Raw genomic sequence first — 14810 nt, 5'->3', positions numbered from 1 at the left:
TAGGGTTTTTCTTTTCTCGGAATGGACTTCTCACCAGGAAGACACGGGTATATTTATCAAAGACTGAAGTTAGAGATCACCACCATCCACTAGAGTGAAATTCCGCCACTCTTCATTCATTTCTATGGGATTTTGAAAGGTTGAACTTTCACTTTCACCCATTGATAAATACTCTTTAAAAAATCCCATAGAAATGAATGGAGAGTGGCGGAATTTCACTCTAGTGGACGGTGGTGATCTCTAACTTCACTCTTTGATAAATATGCCTTATAGTTATAGGTCTAAGCTGTTTTTCTTGAGTGAGATATAAATGATGGCCTCATTGGTACAGCAACAGTTTTTGGATAGGAAGTCTTGTTCTTCCAGAGGCCAAGTAGTCTGAGCAGGTTTGTGTTAATGGAAAGATCTCATTGCCTATAAGGACTGTGAATTCCCAGGGGAGGCCTCTGCCCACATTCCTAATATATCAGATTATCACTGCTCCCTCTGTGTTATCCTGGTTTGAATGGTTCTTCTTTCCAGGGGTATGTCATTATTTGATTATTTGGTGCCCAATTATTTCTATTATTCTGCTGCTTTGCTTTGGTTTGAAACACACACCTTGACAGCGATTTATCAGAGAACAATACAGGACTCTGCAATAACGAGCAGAAGAAGCAAAGGGCAGAACGACTCCACTTCTTGCCAAAGTATTGGGACGTTGGAGAATAGCCAGGGGTGAGCTAACCTGAAATTCATTGTTCTAATACCCCCCCACTGACAGTGAAAGTGTTAACTGCAATAGAAAAATCCCTTCCTCAAAAATTTATATAAATGCATATTACAACTGTATTATTTGTTGTATGTCAGCCAAATAGGATGTCCTGCACGGTAACCTCTCGTGTTTTAAACCAGATCAAAGAAGTCTGTATAAAATAAGGTAAACTCTAGTATCAGTATAAGGACATTGATTAGCCCCATCCAGACAATTTCTGTTAATAGGTTTAAGCTTCTACCAGGCTTAATTTGGGTATTAATCAAATATACTAAATTAGTGGAATGTTTAATTAATATACATAATTAGGTGAACTTATCTTACTAGTTAAAAGGAAATTGCCATTACACTTCAGACTATGCATTTTTTTAATTAAGTCCCAATTACTGCAATATTTTCATTAGTGTTGATTGGTGTAGATACATACAACAAAAATTAAGTTTCTTGTGTTAGCCACTTTAACACAAGGTGATTTGTGCCCCCACTACAAAAAGGAACCATTAGAATGAAAAGATGTGTACGGAGCACCTTCTGTTGAGGAAATGGCAAGTACTGATATGGGATCCATTATCCAGAAACATTATCCAGAGACATTATCTAGAAACACATTATCCAGCATGCTCCTAATTGTGGAAATTCCATCTCCCATAGACTCCAAATAATCAGAATATTGAAAAATTATTTCCTTTTTCTCTGTAAGAGTAAAACAGTAGCTTGTACATCATCCCAACTAAGATATAATTAATCCTTATAGGAAGCAAAACCAGCCTATTGGGTTTATTTAATGTTTACATAATTTTCTAGAAGACTTAAGGTATGAAGATCCAAATTACAGAAAGATCTGTTATCCGGAAAACCCCAGTTCCCGAGCATTCTGGATAATAGGTTCAATACCTGTACTTGATCCCAACTAAGATATAATTAATCCTTATTGGAAGTACTTGAGCCCAACTAAGATATTATTAATCCTTATTGGAAGCAAAACCAATCTATTCTGTTTATTTAATTTTTACATGATTTTCTAGTAGACGTAAGGTATAGTGATCCAAATAATGGAAAGATCCATTATCCGGAAAACCCCAGGTTCCAAGCATTGTGGATAACAAGTCCCATACCTGTACTGTGCTTAGGATCCAAGTCTCCAAAAACTCATCAGTCCTGATTGAAACTCTTTGGGGAGTGTACAATCATACTGAAGAAGCAGCAGAATGGATCAAAGCTGCATTCCATGACATATTTATAATATGCCCTGCATCAGCCCCCTCCATGCATCAGCTTCCTTGCCTAGCACTCTTAAACCACTCTGTGAACTGGAAGTTGGATGTACAATGTACAATGTAGCTGCAAATCACTGAAGACATCTCTGCAACGTCAACTGAACTGATTGTGGCCCGGCAGCCTCTGTGCAGGTTTGGAATTGTAGGGAATATAGTACACCCTTACATTGCAGCAATATAATAAACACCAAGGAGAGCAATATTTTCAAATTAAATTCCCTCCAGTTTTGTGTATTGCCCCCTAGCAGGTGAGTGCAACTAGCTGCAAAAACAGTGAGAACATCAAAGTTGGCCAGTAGAACCAGGCAGTTTGTGTGACACTGCAGTGAAACAGAAATCTACATTCCGTGGCTCCATTGGCAATACATATATTTGTGTTTTATTCCAGCAGCTTTTTATGTATGTATAAGGTGCAACATGAATGCATCAAGTGGACTGTTCTGTGTAAAATAAAAACTGGGTAAATAGATAAGCTGTGCAAAATATGTCTAACAGAACACTTCTAACTCTGAGTTAGTCAGCGACTTGAAGTGGGGCCACATGGGACATAACTGTTCAGAGAGTTTGTAATTGATCCTCAGCATTCAACTCAGATTCAGAAGCAACCTTTAAGACCCATGTGGCCCCCCCTCAAGTCACTGATTGGTTACTGCCTGGTAACCAATCAGTGGAAACCAAGAGAGCTGAAAAGCAGGAAGTAGTGTTCTGGCTATTATGTTACACATCCAGTCACTCCAGCCTTTATACATTACATTTTTAGCTAACTAACAATATTAGAAACATTTTTTATTTTGCACAGCCTATCTATTTACCCAGTTTTTATTTTCACACTGAACTATTCCTTTAAATCATTGCTCTTTTAATCCAATGTTGTCTTAAAGGTCATGTATAAAGCACACACACATATATTTATATATATATATATATATATATATATATATATATATATATATATATATATATATATATATATATATACATATATATATATATATATATATATATATATATATATATATATATATATACAGTATATATATACACAATTGAACATGCTTGTCCGAAATGCCAAGGAATTTATATGCTGAGACTCAAAACCAGACCCATGCAGCAGATCCCCTTATCTATAATTTGCGCACTTTGGTTTCTGATAACCCATGCCCTTCCCATCAAGTCACACTTCAAAGTGTCATTGAAATTTCAATTTGGGTATGTGCAAATAAACTCTTCACCCTGACCCTTCACAGTCTCTGCAGTCATCAGGTGTGTCTTGTTTGGGACAGGGTTGACAGGACCATCATTAGAGCTGCCTGGTGATTGAGTCTGTTCTAATGTCATCAGCTAAAATAAGGCAAAAAATTTGAAAAAACATAGAAGTCTGAGTAACACAAAGTGAGCATTTTCCCTTACAATTGATTCACTTTGTGGGTGCCTCAACAAATCTATTTAAGGGCAGAAATGAGCAAACTGCAGCACATCAGCAGCAACAGAATTTTAGGTAGACCTTAAGCTGCCGATAGGAGGGATTCAAGTGATATATTTAATTTTTTTCCTTGCTTTTAGTGTGAATTTTGCCAAATTTATTGTTAAAAAAAATGCAGCCGCCCCTAAACTTGTCAAGCAGGTTGTATTTAATGAACCAAAAAAAAATATTTCTCCAATCAAAGTGCAGACACTGAATTGAGTTACCTTTACTCACAGTTTGGTACAAAATTGCAGAGTTGTTGTTTTTTTTATACATTAATATAACTGTGGGAGGTCAATGCTTAGAATATACAGTATAGTTGGTCAAATTCAAGGCTACACTAGCTTATACTGACATTTGTCCATCCATTTTCTTACCCAAAGAAAGCTGACGGGTTGTGAAATATTATAGCCCTTCCTGTTCCATTAAAAGTACATCATAAAGGAAATGGATGAGGATTCTTATTGTTTGCTAAAACCTATCAAGGATGAACTACCATCAATGATGCAGTTGTAGCTGTACAGGGTCCCACTGAGCTATAAATATGGAAATATTGTAGGGATACCATTATTACTACTTAACCTGCTGCTATATTTACCCCAGTTGAAAAAAAGCACAAATGTATTTCTATTTTAACTGCTAAACGAAGCATTTGAAATTAAGTAGTATGAAAGTTTCCCTTGATTATATCTGTGCCATATGTGTAGGTTTGAGTAAGAGGCCTGGATTTAACGTCTACTGGTTTTTGAGATCACTGTGGTGTGGGCAATTATGGTTACTCCCCCTATACTCATCCTCAGGGCTCCAACAAAGAATGTGACTTATAAATGCAGCCTGAAACAACAATGTCAAATTTGAAATGAGTCTAAGCATGCCTTCAAAGTGTCCTTTAGCAGTTTTACAGCACAGATATGGTCAAGGCAAGGCTTTGAAGTGATTGCCTTAGCAAAGCTCCACTGACTGAGGAGCCCATTGCAGCTATCCCTCCTTGGAACTCCTTAAAGACAGCATTCTCTTAATATTAGAGTAACCAATTTTATCAACTGGCTGTATTTCTATCCACTTAAATGCATTGGAAAAATCTGATAAAAGATTAACTGTTGGAGAAATTGGATCAGATGATCATTGAGAAGAAACTTAAATATGGTGTTTATTAGTTTGTGATGAACTACTTAACATTTTGTGAACCCTTTGAATTTTCAATATTTCTGTGTACATATGACCTCAAACGTGACTTGTTTTTCCCATTTGACTCCATTCCAAAATATTAATCTTCTGCTTTAACCATTCTTTGGTAGATTGACTTGTGTGTTCAGGGTCAATGTCTTGCTGCTTGATCCACTTTCTCTTGAGATTCGAGGGATGGATACCCTAATATTTTCCTGCAGAATTTGCTGTTAGAATTCAAAAGTCATAGTTCCAATAATGATAGCAAGCCTTTCAAAGCAATGGCCTATACCATTTTACTGCCACCACTATGTGTCCAAAAATCGGACGATGTTCTATTTTAATTTAATTCTTTCATACAACATTCTCCAGTGGCCTTCTGACTTATCTGCTTGGCCTCTAGCAATCTATAGAAGGGAGCCAATGTTCTTTTTAGATAGTAGTAGCTTTTTCCTTGCAACCCTACCATGCACACCATTGTTGATCAGTGTTCTCATGGTGAACTCATTAACACTAAGATTGACCAATGTCTTTGGTTCCTTAGAGGTTAGCCTAAGGTACATTGAGATCTCCTGGAGTATTACACCTTGTCCTTGGTTTGATCTTTGCTGTTCGACCACTTCTGAAAAGGGCAATGATGGTGTTGCATTGCCTCAAGTTGTACATGACTCCTCAGTGGTTGAAGGTCTTCAGAAATCTTCTTTGTTTGACACATGACACAGAAACCTGTGATGTTAAGGTTTTTGAGTTATTTAGCTTTTTATTCAGCAGCTCTCCAGTTTGCATTTGTAGCAATCTGGTGGCTAGGGTCCAAATTACCATAGCAACCATGCATTGATTTGAATAAGAGACTGTAAAATGAATAGGAGCTTGAAAAGAGAGATGAGTAATAAAAAGTAGCAATGACAATATATTTGTATACAGTGCTACGCAATATGTTGGCGCTATAAAAATACATGTTAATAATAATAATAATTTGTAGCCTTGCAGAGCATGTGTTTTTAGATGGGTTCAGTGACCCCCATTTGAAAACTGAAAAGAGTCAGAAGAAGAAGGCAAGTAATTCAAGAACTATAAAAAAGAAAAATGAAGGCCAATTGAAAAGTTGACTAGAATTGGCCATTCTATAACACAAAAATTTAACTTAAAGGTGACCCACCCCTTTAATTTGTGATCACAGTAGGGTTTGTGGCCAACACAATCTGAGTAAACACATCTTGTTCGGCATATATTTTGTGTTTCCTTACATTTTTACCAATACATAAATGCCCAGACAAAATGTAAACAAAATCCTTGTATAAAAACAAGGGGACATAGGGAATGAGTAAAATTCTGTCAACTGAAGGTCCGGGTGGTTGTGAACCTCTGATGAGTGTAAAGAAAACGGCCCTATTGCTATGAAATGTAACTTCCTTGCTGTTGAAAGCCCCGCCATAAATCTACATATAAACTGGGACATGACATTGCAGTGAACTCAGCGCTCACATTGAAACAGGCATCTTCCCCCGCAATGTTTTCTTTGGCAAGATCCCCCAGCAGGCCCTCGTAAATCACCTGCTGAACCTTCCAAGCAGCTTAAGCAGGGGGACAACTTGGTAATTCAGGAGCTGAAGAACTTGGGGCTGCTTGTAATGACAGATGACTTGTAGGCGTGCATAACAAGCCTGCACTTTTGTTTCAGAGGCTTTCACTGGAATTGTACAGTCAATGTAATGCACTTTAGCTAAACCTCACTGTCCCTACACCTTCTTACCTATTAAACTCTCTGCATTATTATATTCCCTTATCAACAATGGATATTTGATATTGGATACTACTCGGAAACTCCTATATAAAGGTGACCATACACGGCCAGATAAAGCTGCCAATATCTGTCCTTTAGACCAATTTGGCAGCTTATCTGCCAGCGTATGGGGGCTTCCAACGGGTCTTCCCAATCGATATCTGGCCACGATATCGACCAGGAAGGTTTCATTTTTCCGGCGACCGACCCGTCGGAGCCCATTGCTCCTCGTTATAATGCAATTGTTCGTATACAACCAAAACTTGCCTCCAAGCCTGGAATTCAAAAATAAGCTCCTGATTTGAGGCCCCTGGAAGCAACATCCAAGGGGGTTGGAGAGCAACATGTTGGGTTGGGGATCACTGGTTAGCTAAACAAGATGCTGTGTAGCCATGGGGGCAGCCATTCAAAGCTCAAAAAGGGGAAAAGGCCCAGGATACACAGCAGATAACAGATAAGCTCTGTAGCATACAAGAGAATTCTTCAGTGTATCCTACTGTGTCTCCTGTGTTTAAATGGCTGCACAACAGCTTGTTTATATAAACTATAGTTGTGTTTCTAGAGCAAAAACATGAGTTTAACCAGTGCAAGCTAACACTATGTTATATTGTCATTTATTTAAAACACTTTTTTTGGTGTTACTGTTCCTTTAAACGGAAGACTCATTGCAACCTCATTGTCCTTTACAAGACCAGCAACACCCTATTTATGAAACGTTTCCTCTTTAGCTGATAGAGCATTATCTCTTTGCCATCCACTAGTCAATAAAATAAAAACATTTCATTGGAAGGAGTGGCTTTGGTGTTTGCTGACATTTTATTTGTTGCTTCAACCCTTGCCATTGAGAGTCTGTATCTTTCTGTTCACTGGGACTTTAAAGATGATAAAGGTATACGATCCATTATCCAGAAATGTCTTGAAAGCCATAAATATGCCAGTGCTATTTCCCATAGAGTCCCTTTTATAGGATTTTTACAGATTTGCTTTTTCTCATCATAGAGTACCTTGTACATGATGGTAACCTTGTTTGATAGTTAGAAGTGGAACTATGAGGGTTGTAATTGCACCACGGGGCCTGCTAAAATGGATTGCAATGAAGCAAGAGGGGGCCCTGATGCAAATAAGACACTGTTTGCATTACTGAAGCCAGCATAACTCTGTGTTCATGGCAAAATCATTTTTATTTATTATTAAAATATTTTTTAGCAGCCTTAATGCATGGTGCTCCACTTTCCCCTTAACTGGGAATCCCCAGGCCCCAAACATTTAGGATAATTGATCCCAAACCTATATATTCATGTATAATGTAATGTAAAGTTATTATCTATAAAAAAACATTTCCAGAACAGATGCAGAATTTTCCAACATGCAGAGAAAGCGATCATAGTTTCTAAAGGCAGGTAGGTTGTTTGAATCTCCTGTTGTCATTGTACATTGATAAATAGGAATTTCCTTTGCTTGTCTGGTAAGTAGTGAAGTGGTTAATGCCTTTCTGCAACTCTGGATCAGATAAGCAAAGAGCTTGCTTTTCTTTTAAGCTTTTATTCTTGACTTTGCTGAAAGCTGACTGTCTGTCTCCATGCTCTTAACACGGTTCTTAATGTAGTTTGTTGATATGATGATTCTCAGAGCTGAGCCCTTTGCTCCAGAAAAAAAGAGAGGTTTAGCGTGGGAATACTTTCACAGTGAATTCTCTTTACACATACAACAATAAATGAAGTTCTGCAAAGTGCTACAGAGTGTTTACCTTCTAAACGGACCATGTTATACAATGTAAATGACTCCGTGTCTAAACAGAAAAAAAAAAAACTCAAATCCTGATCTCAATGGCTTGGAGAAAGCTAGGTCACTTTTTAGTAAATCTTCTAAAAAATAATGCCAGTTAATGGTATAATAGACTATCCTGAAAAATATTAAGCACCTGTACAAAATACTGATGAAAATAACCCCAGCAAATCCCTCTTTATATTGATGCCAATTGGAAAGATTGATACGCTGTCTAATAGGTTTTTATAGAGTAACATACTCTGAAAGCTTCACAAAAGGTGTTTAAAAAGTGAGAATTAAAGGCAGGATTCTGTGCAGAAAATTTGGTGATATAATCAGCTGGGAGCCTACAATGTCCTATTGAGGCTCTGACTGGGAAGACAATATTGCCATATGGTTGCACCAGGGGAAAGAAATATAATGGAACAAACTATTTCTTTTTGTGGAACTGATTTTGGTTCAGCTTTATTTTTTTTATAGATAAATGTATTGTGATAGAAAAAAAGCATACATTAGAGCAGGGGTCCTCAATCATTTTTACCCGTGAGCCACATACAAGAGTTGGGGAGCAACACAAGCATGAAAAATTCCCTGGAGATGCCAAATAAGGGTTGTGATTGGCTAATTGGTAGCCCCTACATGAACTGGCAGCCTACAGGCAACTCTTTTTGGCAGTACACCTGGTTTTTATGCAACCAAAACTTGCTGCCAGGTCTAGAATTCAAAAATAATCATATGACAAACTCCACAAATGGACGGCACTTCTGGACAAAGGTTTATTGTAGCAAACTGCTGTGGCTCCCTTAATCATAGCCAGTTTGCTACAATAAACCTTTGTCCAGAAGTGCCGTCCATTTGTGGAGTTTGTCATATGGTTACAGTGGGGACACTGAGGACTGAGCACCTGGCTACGGAAATAGTGAGCTGGAGCAGTCTCTTCCGGTTATTTTTTAAAAATAATCACCTGCGTTGATGCAACTGGGAGCAACATTTAAGGGGCTGGTGAGCAACATGTTGGGGTTGGGGATCATTGTGTTAGAGGCTCCTTAGTGGTCGGGTTGGAAGAAACCCAAAGAGTTGATGGTGGTCCCAAAGGATATGGTTTATTGGTAGTTGTTCATTTGTATTCTCGTGTATTGATGGCAAGCACATTTTGTTTATATTTACCTTTGTTTTCATCAATAGGTAAGACTACACAAAAACAATAGGCACCTCAAAATGTCTGCGTTTAATGACCAGCTCTAGACCGTGGATCTCAACCCTGGTTTTAATCACTGTGGCAACTTGGACAATCACTTACTTTTCCTGGTGTCCGAACATGATTAGTGTACCAAAGATGGCGGCATTGATTGCTGTAAATCCTGTAGTACGTGTAGAGTCGCACATAGCCCTAAGGAAGAATAGCACTGTTTAATATTTCCCTTGTCAATCATAACGCAGGCAAAATGTATTAATACATTACTGAGTGGCAACAGAAGAAAGAGACGCTCCTGCCCACAATTGCCTCCTCAAATTCTCAGGATGTAAAAGCCCAAAGCAGGTTTTTCTACTGATCAGTATAAGGCACCATGCTTTGAAACTGATGTCTCTTTGTGCTTTGTAGTGGGACGGCATTTCAAGCATTTAGGCAAGTGTATTATTTGGTTCAATTATCGATCTTGGAAAAGTTGTGAAGGACTTTTTGACTGACTAAAGCAAGAGCACTCCCGTGTTTCAGAGATGCTTACTCCCAAAAGTTATTGTTTTGCAAACCTAAGCAAAGCCTGCACAGATAATACAAATATTCTGCATCATTATCTTTTCTCGATACAAGTATTTGGAAACCTAATAAGTTGGGTTCACTGCTTGGAAACACTGTAAACTCTGAGATGTTTAATTATTTCATATTTCATTCCAAAGCACTGAAAATGAAAAGGAGTTAAAGGAGCATTGTATTATGTTAGTAAAAAGTCAGATGATGCTCGTTCTCCCTTGCAAACTCATTTGTGGTTGGAGCTCCCATAAAAGAACAACCCTTCACACAAGCTTCTGTTTTCCCTGCAATATTCACCCTTTTTTTTTACCAAGCATGCTTCCCCATGGTTCTGTTTGAGCACTTACATTGTGTTGTGCATGAAAATACCATGCTTACTGAGCTTCAGCTAGATGATGATGCTCTGGACCTTTATTTTAATGTTGGAGGAATTCCTATTTGTTGTTTATCTACGTCCCAACTGTTGGTGCCAGATTCCCTTTAAATTGTGATTTGCCCAAATTGGCTTCTGGTCACTCACCTCAGTCCTGTCAAGTCTGTTATTGTGTTTTTACCTGGTTTTTGACTCTGGCTTGTACCGCCTGAGTCTCACCTCTGAAGTAAGTGGGTTCCCTATTGGTACATCCACAGAATGTCTCTAAATGAGCGTTGGTGAAGACCATTGCTATCAGGGTTTCTCCTGCTTTACCACTAAGCTGAACTGAAGAAGCCACTTGGATGAGCGGTATCAAGAAAACTCAGTGTCCAATTGCTTTAGACTTGCTTTGTTATATCCATGTCACATATGGTAGATGGACTATTACTGGCCCATGATCCCAACAGTTTTATTCTCACAATTCTGGTATGAGGTCGATAACCGTGTCGGACTGGGATGACAGGGGCCCACCAGAAAACCTTACGCTGATGGCCCACTTTCCAAACTTTTATACCTCCTCTGCTCAATCAACCTCTTTTTTTCTCCTAGTCTCGTTTCTCTACATATTTGTAGAAAATGGGGAACAACTATGAAACAGGCCAAATGGTTAGAAGCAAGGGACCCACTGACACCTGGGCCCACCTGGAGTTTTCGTGGTATCCCGGTGGGCCAGTCCAACACTGGTCTATAATATAAACCCTATTTTACATTATTTGTGTCCACTGTAATGCAGCAACACAGGCTAATCCAATTATCATTTCCCAAAACTTTTTTATTAGGATATTTTTAGCACAACAACCTAATTTGAGTAATAAAATATGTGAAGAAGGGCCTTGGAGAGGGTAGGCAGACTATTCTGTGCAACTACAGAAAGTCTGAGCATGTTTGTGTAAGTGAGATGAGGCTGATAGGCAGCACGACTCTATGATTGATGGTGATTACTTACTTGTTTATGAACCTGAGGATGAAGCTCTGCACTTCCTCATGGGCCAAATAGTTGCACAGACTGTTTCCTGAGATCTGCCTAGGGGAACTCTCCATGAGAAAGGGAGGTCTGGAAACACAGGCTTGCCTTTATAACAGAGTAAAGAAATACATTGGGAACGTCCAGCCTGCAGCCCTCCATCTGTTGTTTCTCAGTAAAAGCTGGAGGACTGAAAACTGGACTTTCCTGATCCATATACATGCTCTATTCACAGCTAGCAGAGGGTGGGGATGGGAGTTATAGTTTTAGTCAGTCCTAGTCTAAACAGTATGAATAAAGGGACACATATGACTATTATAATCTGGTTTGCAGCCCTTCTTGCTTCTAATTAAAAATGCAGAGTTTATTCAGTCTTAGCAGGGTTCATACAGTTAGTAAAGTTATTTATTGGGCGTATGTAACCTAAGTTGGACTCAATTGACTTGATGTAGACAAATAGGCATGAGGCCTTACCAATGTTGGCTCATTTGCTGTGATGGGTATTATTAACTCTTGTAATGAGATCTTGTACATTCCAACTCCATCTGACTAAAGCTGGCCATAGACGCAACGATCCGATCGTACGAATCGTGGATTCGTACGATTTTTGGACCATGTGTGGAGAGTCCCGACATTTTTCATCCAGCGGAGATCGGTCGTTTGGTCGATCGGACAGGTTAGAAAATTAATATCTCTGCATGTATTGCCGATCGTACGATTTTCAGTGGGAGACAGTCACAGGCTTTGTCAGACGATTGCTTTCAGAGGTAGAACATTGGCTGATCTGTTCTTTTACTACTTTATTTGATCGGAATGGTAAGACTTTGATCTGAATGATAGTGGAGGGTCGGGAGATGGGAAAGTTAATTCGCACGATCGGATCTTTGCGTCTATGGCCAGCTTTAGGTGTTGGTTTAGAGTGTAAGCTCTGTTGGGATGGGTTTGCTGTTCCCAGTAAATACTTGAAATCTTTTTTCACCGTTTTTAAATAGCTGATACATGTGTAAGCTCATCCTGTGTGTTATCCCGACTTACATTGTCTAATTGCTTTCTCCCTTTCCTATCAGATTTGGCCCTGGCCTTGTCATATACTGGTATGGATTTATTGAGGATCTGGACTGCAACCGTGAACGTGGCATTCTCCTTAAGGACGGGTTTCCCGAAACCCTCGTGATGCTTGGGAGCTGCATGGCGCAGACTGATGAGCATGGGCAGCACACAAAGAACTGCTTGAATGAGACTCACCAGGAAACCGAGTCATAGTTCCCAGCGGCCCAAAACTGCTGAACTCCTAATGAACTGCAATGCAAGGTCACAGAGCCGCCTTCTCATACAAACATGGACAAACTGTTTACCTTCCTTCCCAGCCGCCACTTGCCCTCTGCTACAGCACCAACCTACGCATTATCTGAGCTCCTCTGCTTCTCCAGATGCGCTGTGCACATACACACTGACCTTCCTTCCGCCTGCACCTCCTCCTCGGGACTCCACAATGTCAGCCAAGAGGAAACCAGTGCTCTTCAGATCACCCCAGTACAAAAAACAGTGAAAAGGATGGTGCAACATGGACATGGGGCATGAAGATAATGAAACGAATGACACTTAAAGGGATTCTGTCATGATTTTTATGATGTAATTTTTATTTCTAAATTACACTGTTTACACTGCAAATAATTCCCTCTACAATATAAAATTTCATTCCTGAACCAGCAAGTGTATTTTTATTAGTTGAAATATTGGTGTGTAGGTGCCATCTCAGGTCATTTTGCCTGGTCATGTGCTTTCAGAAAGAGCCAGCACTTTAGGATGGAACTGCTTTCTGACAGGCTGTTGTTTCTCCTACTCAATGTAACTGAATGTGTCGCATTAGGACCTGGATTTTACTATTGAGTGCTGTTCTTAGATCTACCAGGGAGCGGTTATCTTGTGTTAGGAAGCTGCTATCTAGTTACCTTCCCATTGTTCTGTTGTTAGGCTGCTGGGGAGAGGGAGGGTGTGAGATCACTCCAACTTGCAGTAAAGTGACTGAAGTATACCAGAGCACAAGTCACATGACTGGGGCAGCTGGGAAACTGACAATATAGCTGGCCATAGATGCAAAGATTTGATTGCACGTGTGTGGAGTGTCCCAACATTTTTCATGCCATGACGATCTGACAGGTTAGAAAATTTCTGTCGGCTACCGATAATATCTCTGCGTGTATTGCCGACCTGATGAGATCAGTGGGAGATGGTCACCAGCTTATGTCTGATCTCTTCTTTTACTACTTTATTTGATCTGAATGGTTAGTGGCAGGTCGGGTTGATGACACCGATCGTTCATTCGATATGAAGGTAAATCTATGGCCAGCTTATGTCTACCCCCATGTTAGGTTTCAAAATTAAATATACTTTTGAGAAACGGATTTCAATGCAGAATTCTGCTGGAGCAGCACTACTAATTGATGCGTTTTGAAAAAAACATTTTTTCCCATGACAGTATCTCTTTCAAGACATTAAACTCTAATTGGCCGGACAGTTTGCACTCATTATAATGGGCCTTTTGTGCCAGGAATGCCATCTACAACTGCTAAGCTGGCACTCCCATCTATTTACATCCCCTAAAGGTAACTTGTAAGGCATGTGCCTTGCTTCTAAATTGGATGCAAATAAATGCAGCTACCCAGGGCCCCATGCATAGTAGGGCCACACTCAGAAACAGTTGTAACTGGTAAGGCTGGTGCAAATTGGATGTAGTTGGACAGCAGTGCCTGAATCATTATTGCTAATAAACTGAATCCAGATATCTGTGACCTTGTTAGAGCAGTTTGTTTGACAGTTATCCTACAAGGGTGTTGCACCCTGGAATTACCCCCAGCTTGAAGGTGGCAGTAAGTCCAGGGTTCTCCAGCGCCTGTAAGATCACTTTCACGTGTTTCATCAGATGAGGTGGAACTGGCGCAATGGTGCCGTGCGTAACTATAGGGAGGTGCAAGGCGCAGTTTTAGGCACAAATATCTTTAATGAACAATATCAATATACATGCAAAATTTCATGGGAACGGTATAGCAGTATTAAAGAAAAATAACCCATAACCAAATAACACACTCTACAACTTGCTTTGTTGGAGAATGGCCACAGCATATTTATTGATAAAACAATTTTTTCTATAACATACCATGTTTTTCTTATACTTTAATTTAGCCAGACCAATTCCTTCATTGGGCCGCATATCCCTATCTATTGCTTCCGCCTTTTACTTCTGGCCAGGAAACTCAAATTACTCAATTACTCAAAAAACGTAATTTTCCTCCAAGCTGCGACAATCATTTTTTTATATATATATAATATTACAAGATATATCTAAACATTAGGGTGGGTGGGTTTTTAACAAATCTGGAGAGCATGACGGCGATGTTCTTACTTCAACGGTCCTCACCGACAGACAGGGAAGCTTATTGCAAACCGGCTTTTAATACCCCTTTT

At 39.4% G+C, this 14810-nt stretch overlaps 1 protein-coding gene across 4 annotated transcripts in view; it reads left to right on the top strand.

Annotated features, from left to right (window-relative positions):
* The window catches only part of cdin1.L (CDAN1 interacting nuclease 1 L homeolog), a 193357-nt gene extending 180306 nt beyond the window's left edge, over positions 1-13051 (top strand). For all 4 annotated transcript variants that reach the window (XM_041572189.1, XM_018229266.2, XM_018229268.2 and 1 more), the window contains 1 exon segment: positions 12413-13051. In XM_041572189.1, the coding sequence (XP_041428123.1) occupies positions 12413-12608 (196 nt within the window). In that variant the 3' untranslated portion in view covers positions 12609-13051.
* Positions 13052-14810: the final 1759 nt, after the last annotated feature.

Source organism: Xenopus laevis, chromosome 8L (genome assembly GCF_017654675.1).
Source record: "Xenopus laevis strain J_2021 chromosome 8L, Xenopus_laevis_v10.1, whole genome shotgun sequence".
NCBI classification, from domain to species: Eukaryota; Metazoa; Chordata; class Amphibia; order Anura; family Pipidae; genus Xenopus; species Xenopus laevis.
This window is presented reverse-complemented; position numbering and strand designations above follow the sequence as displayed.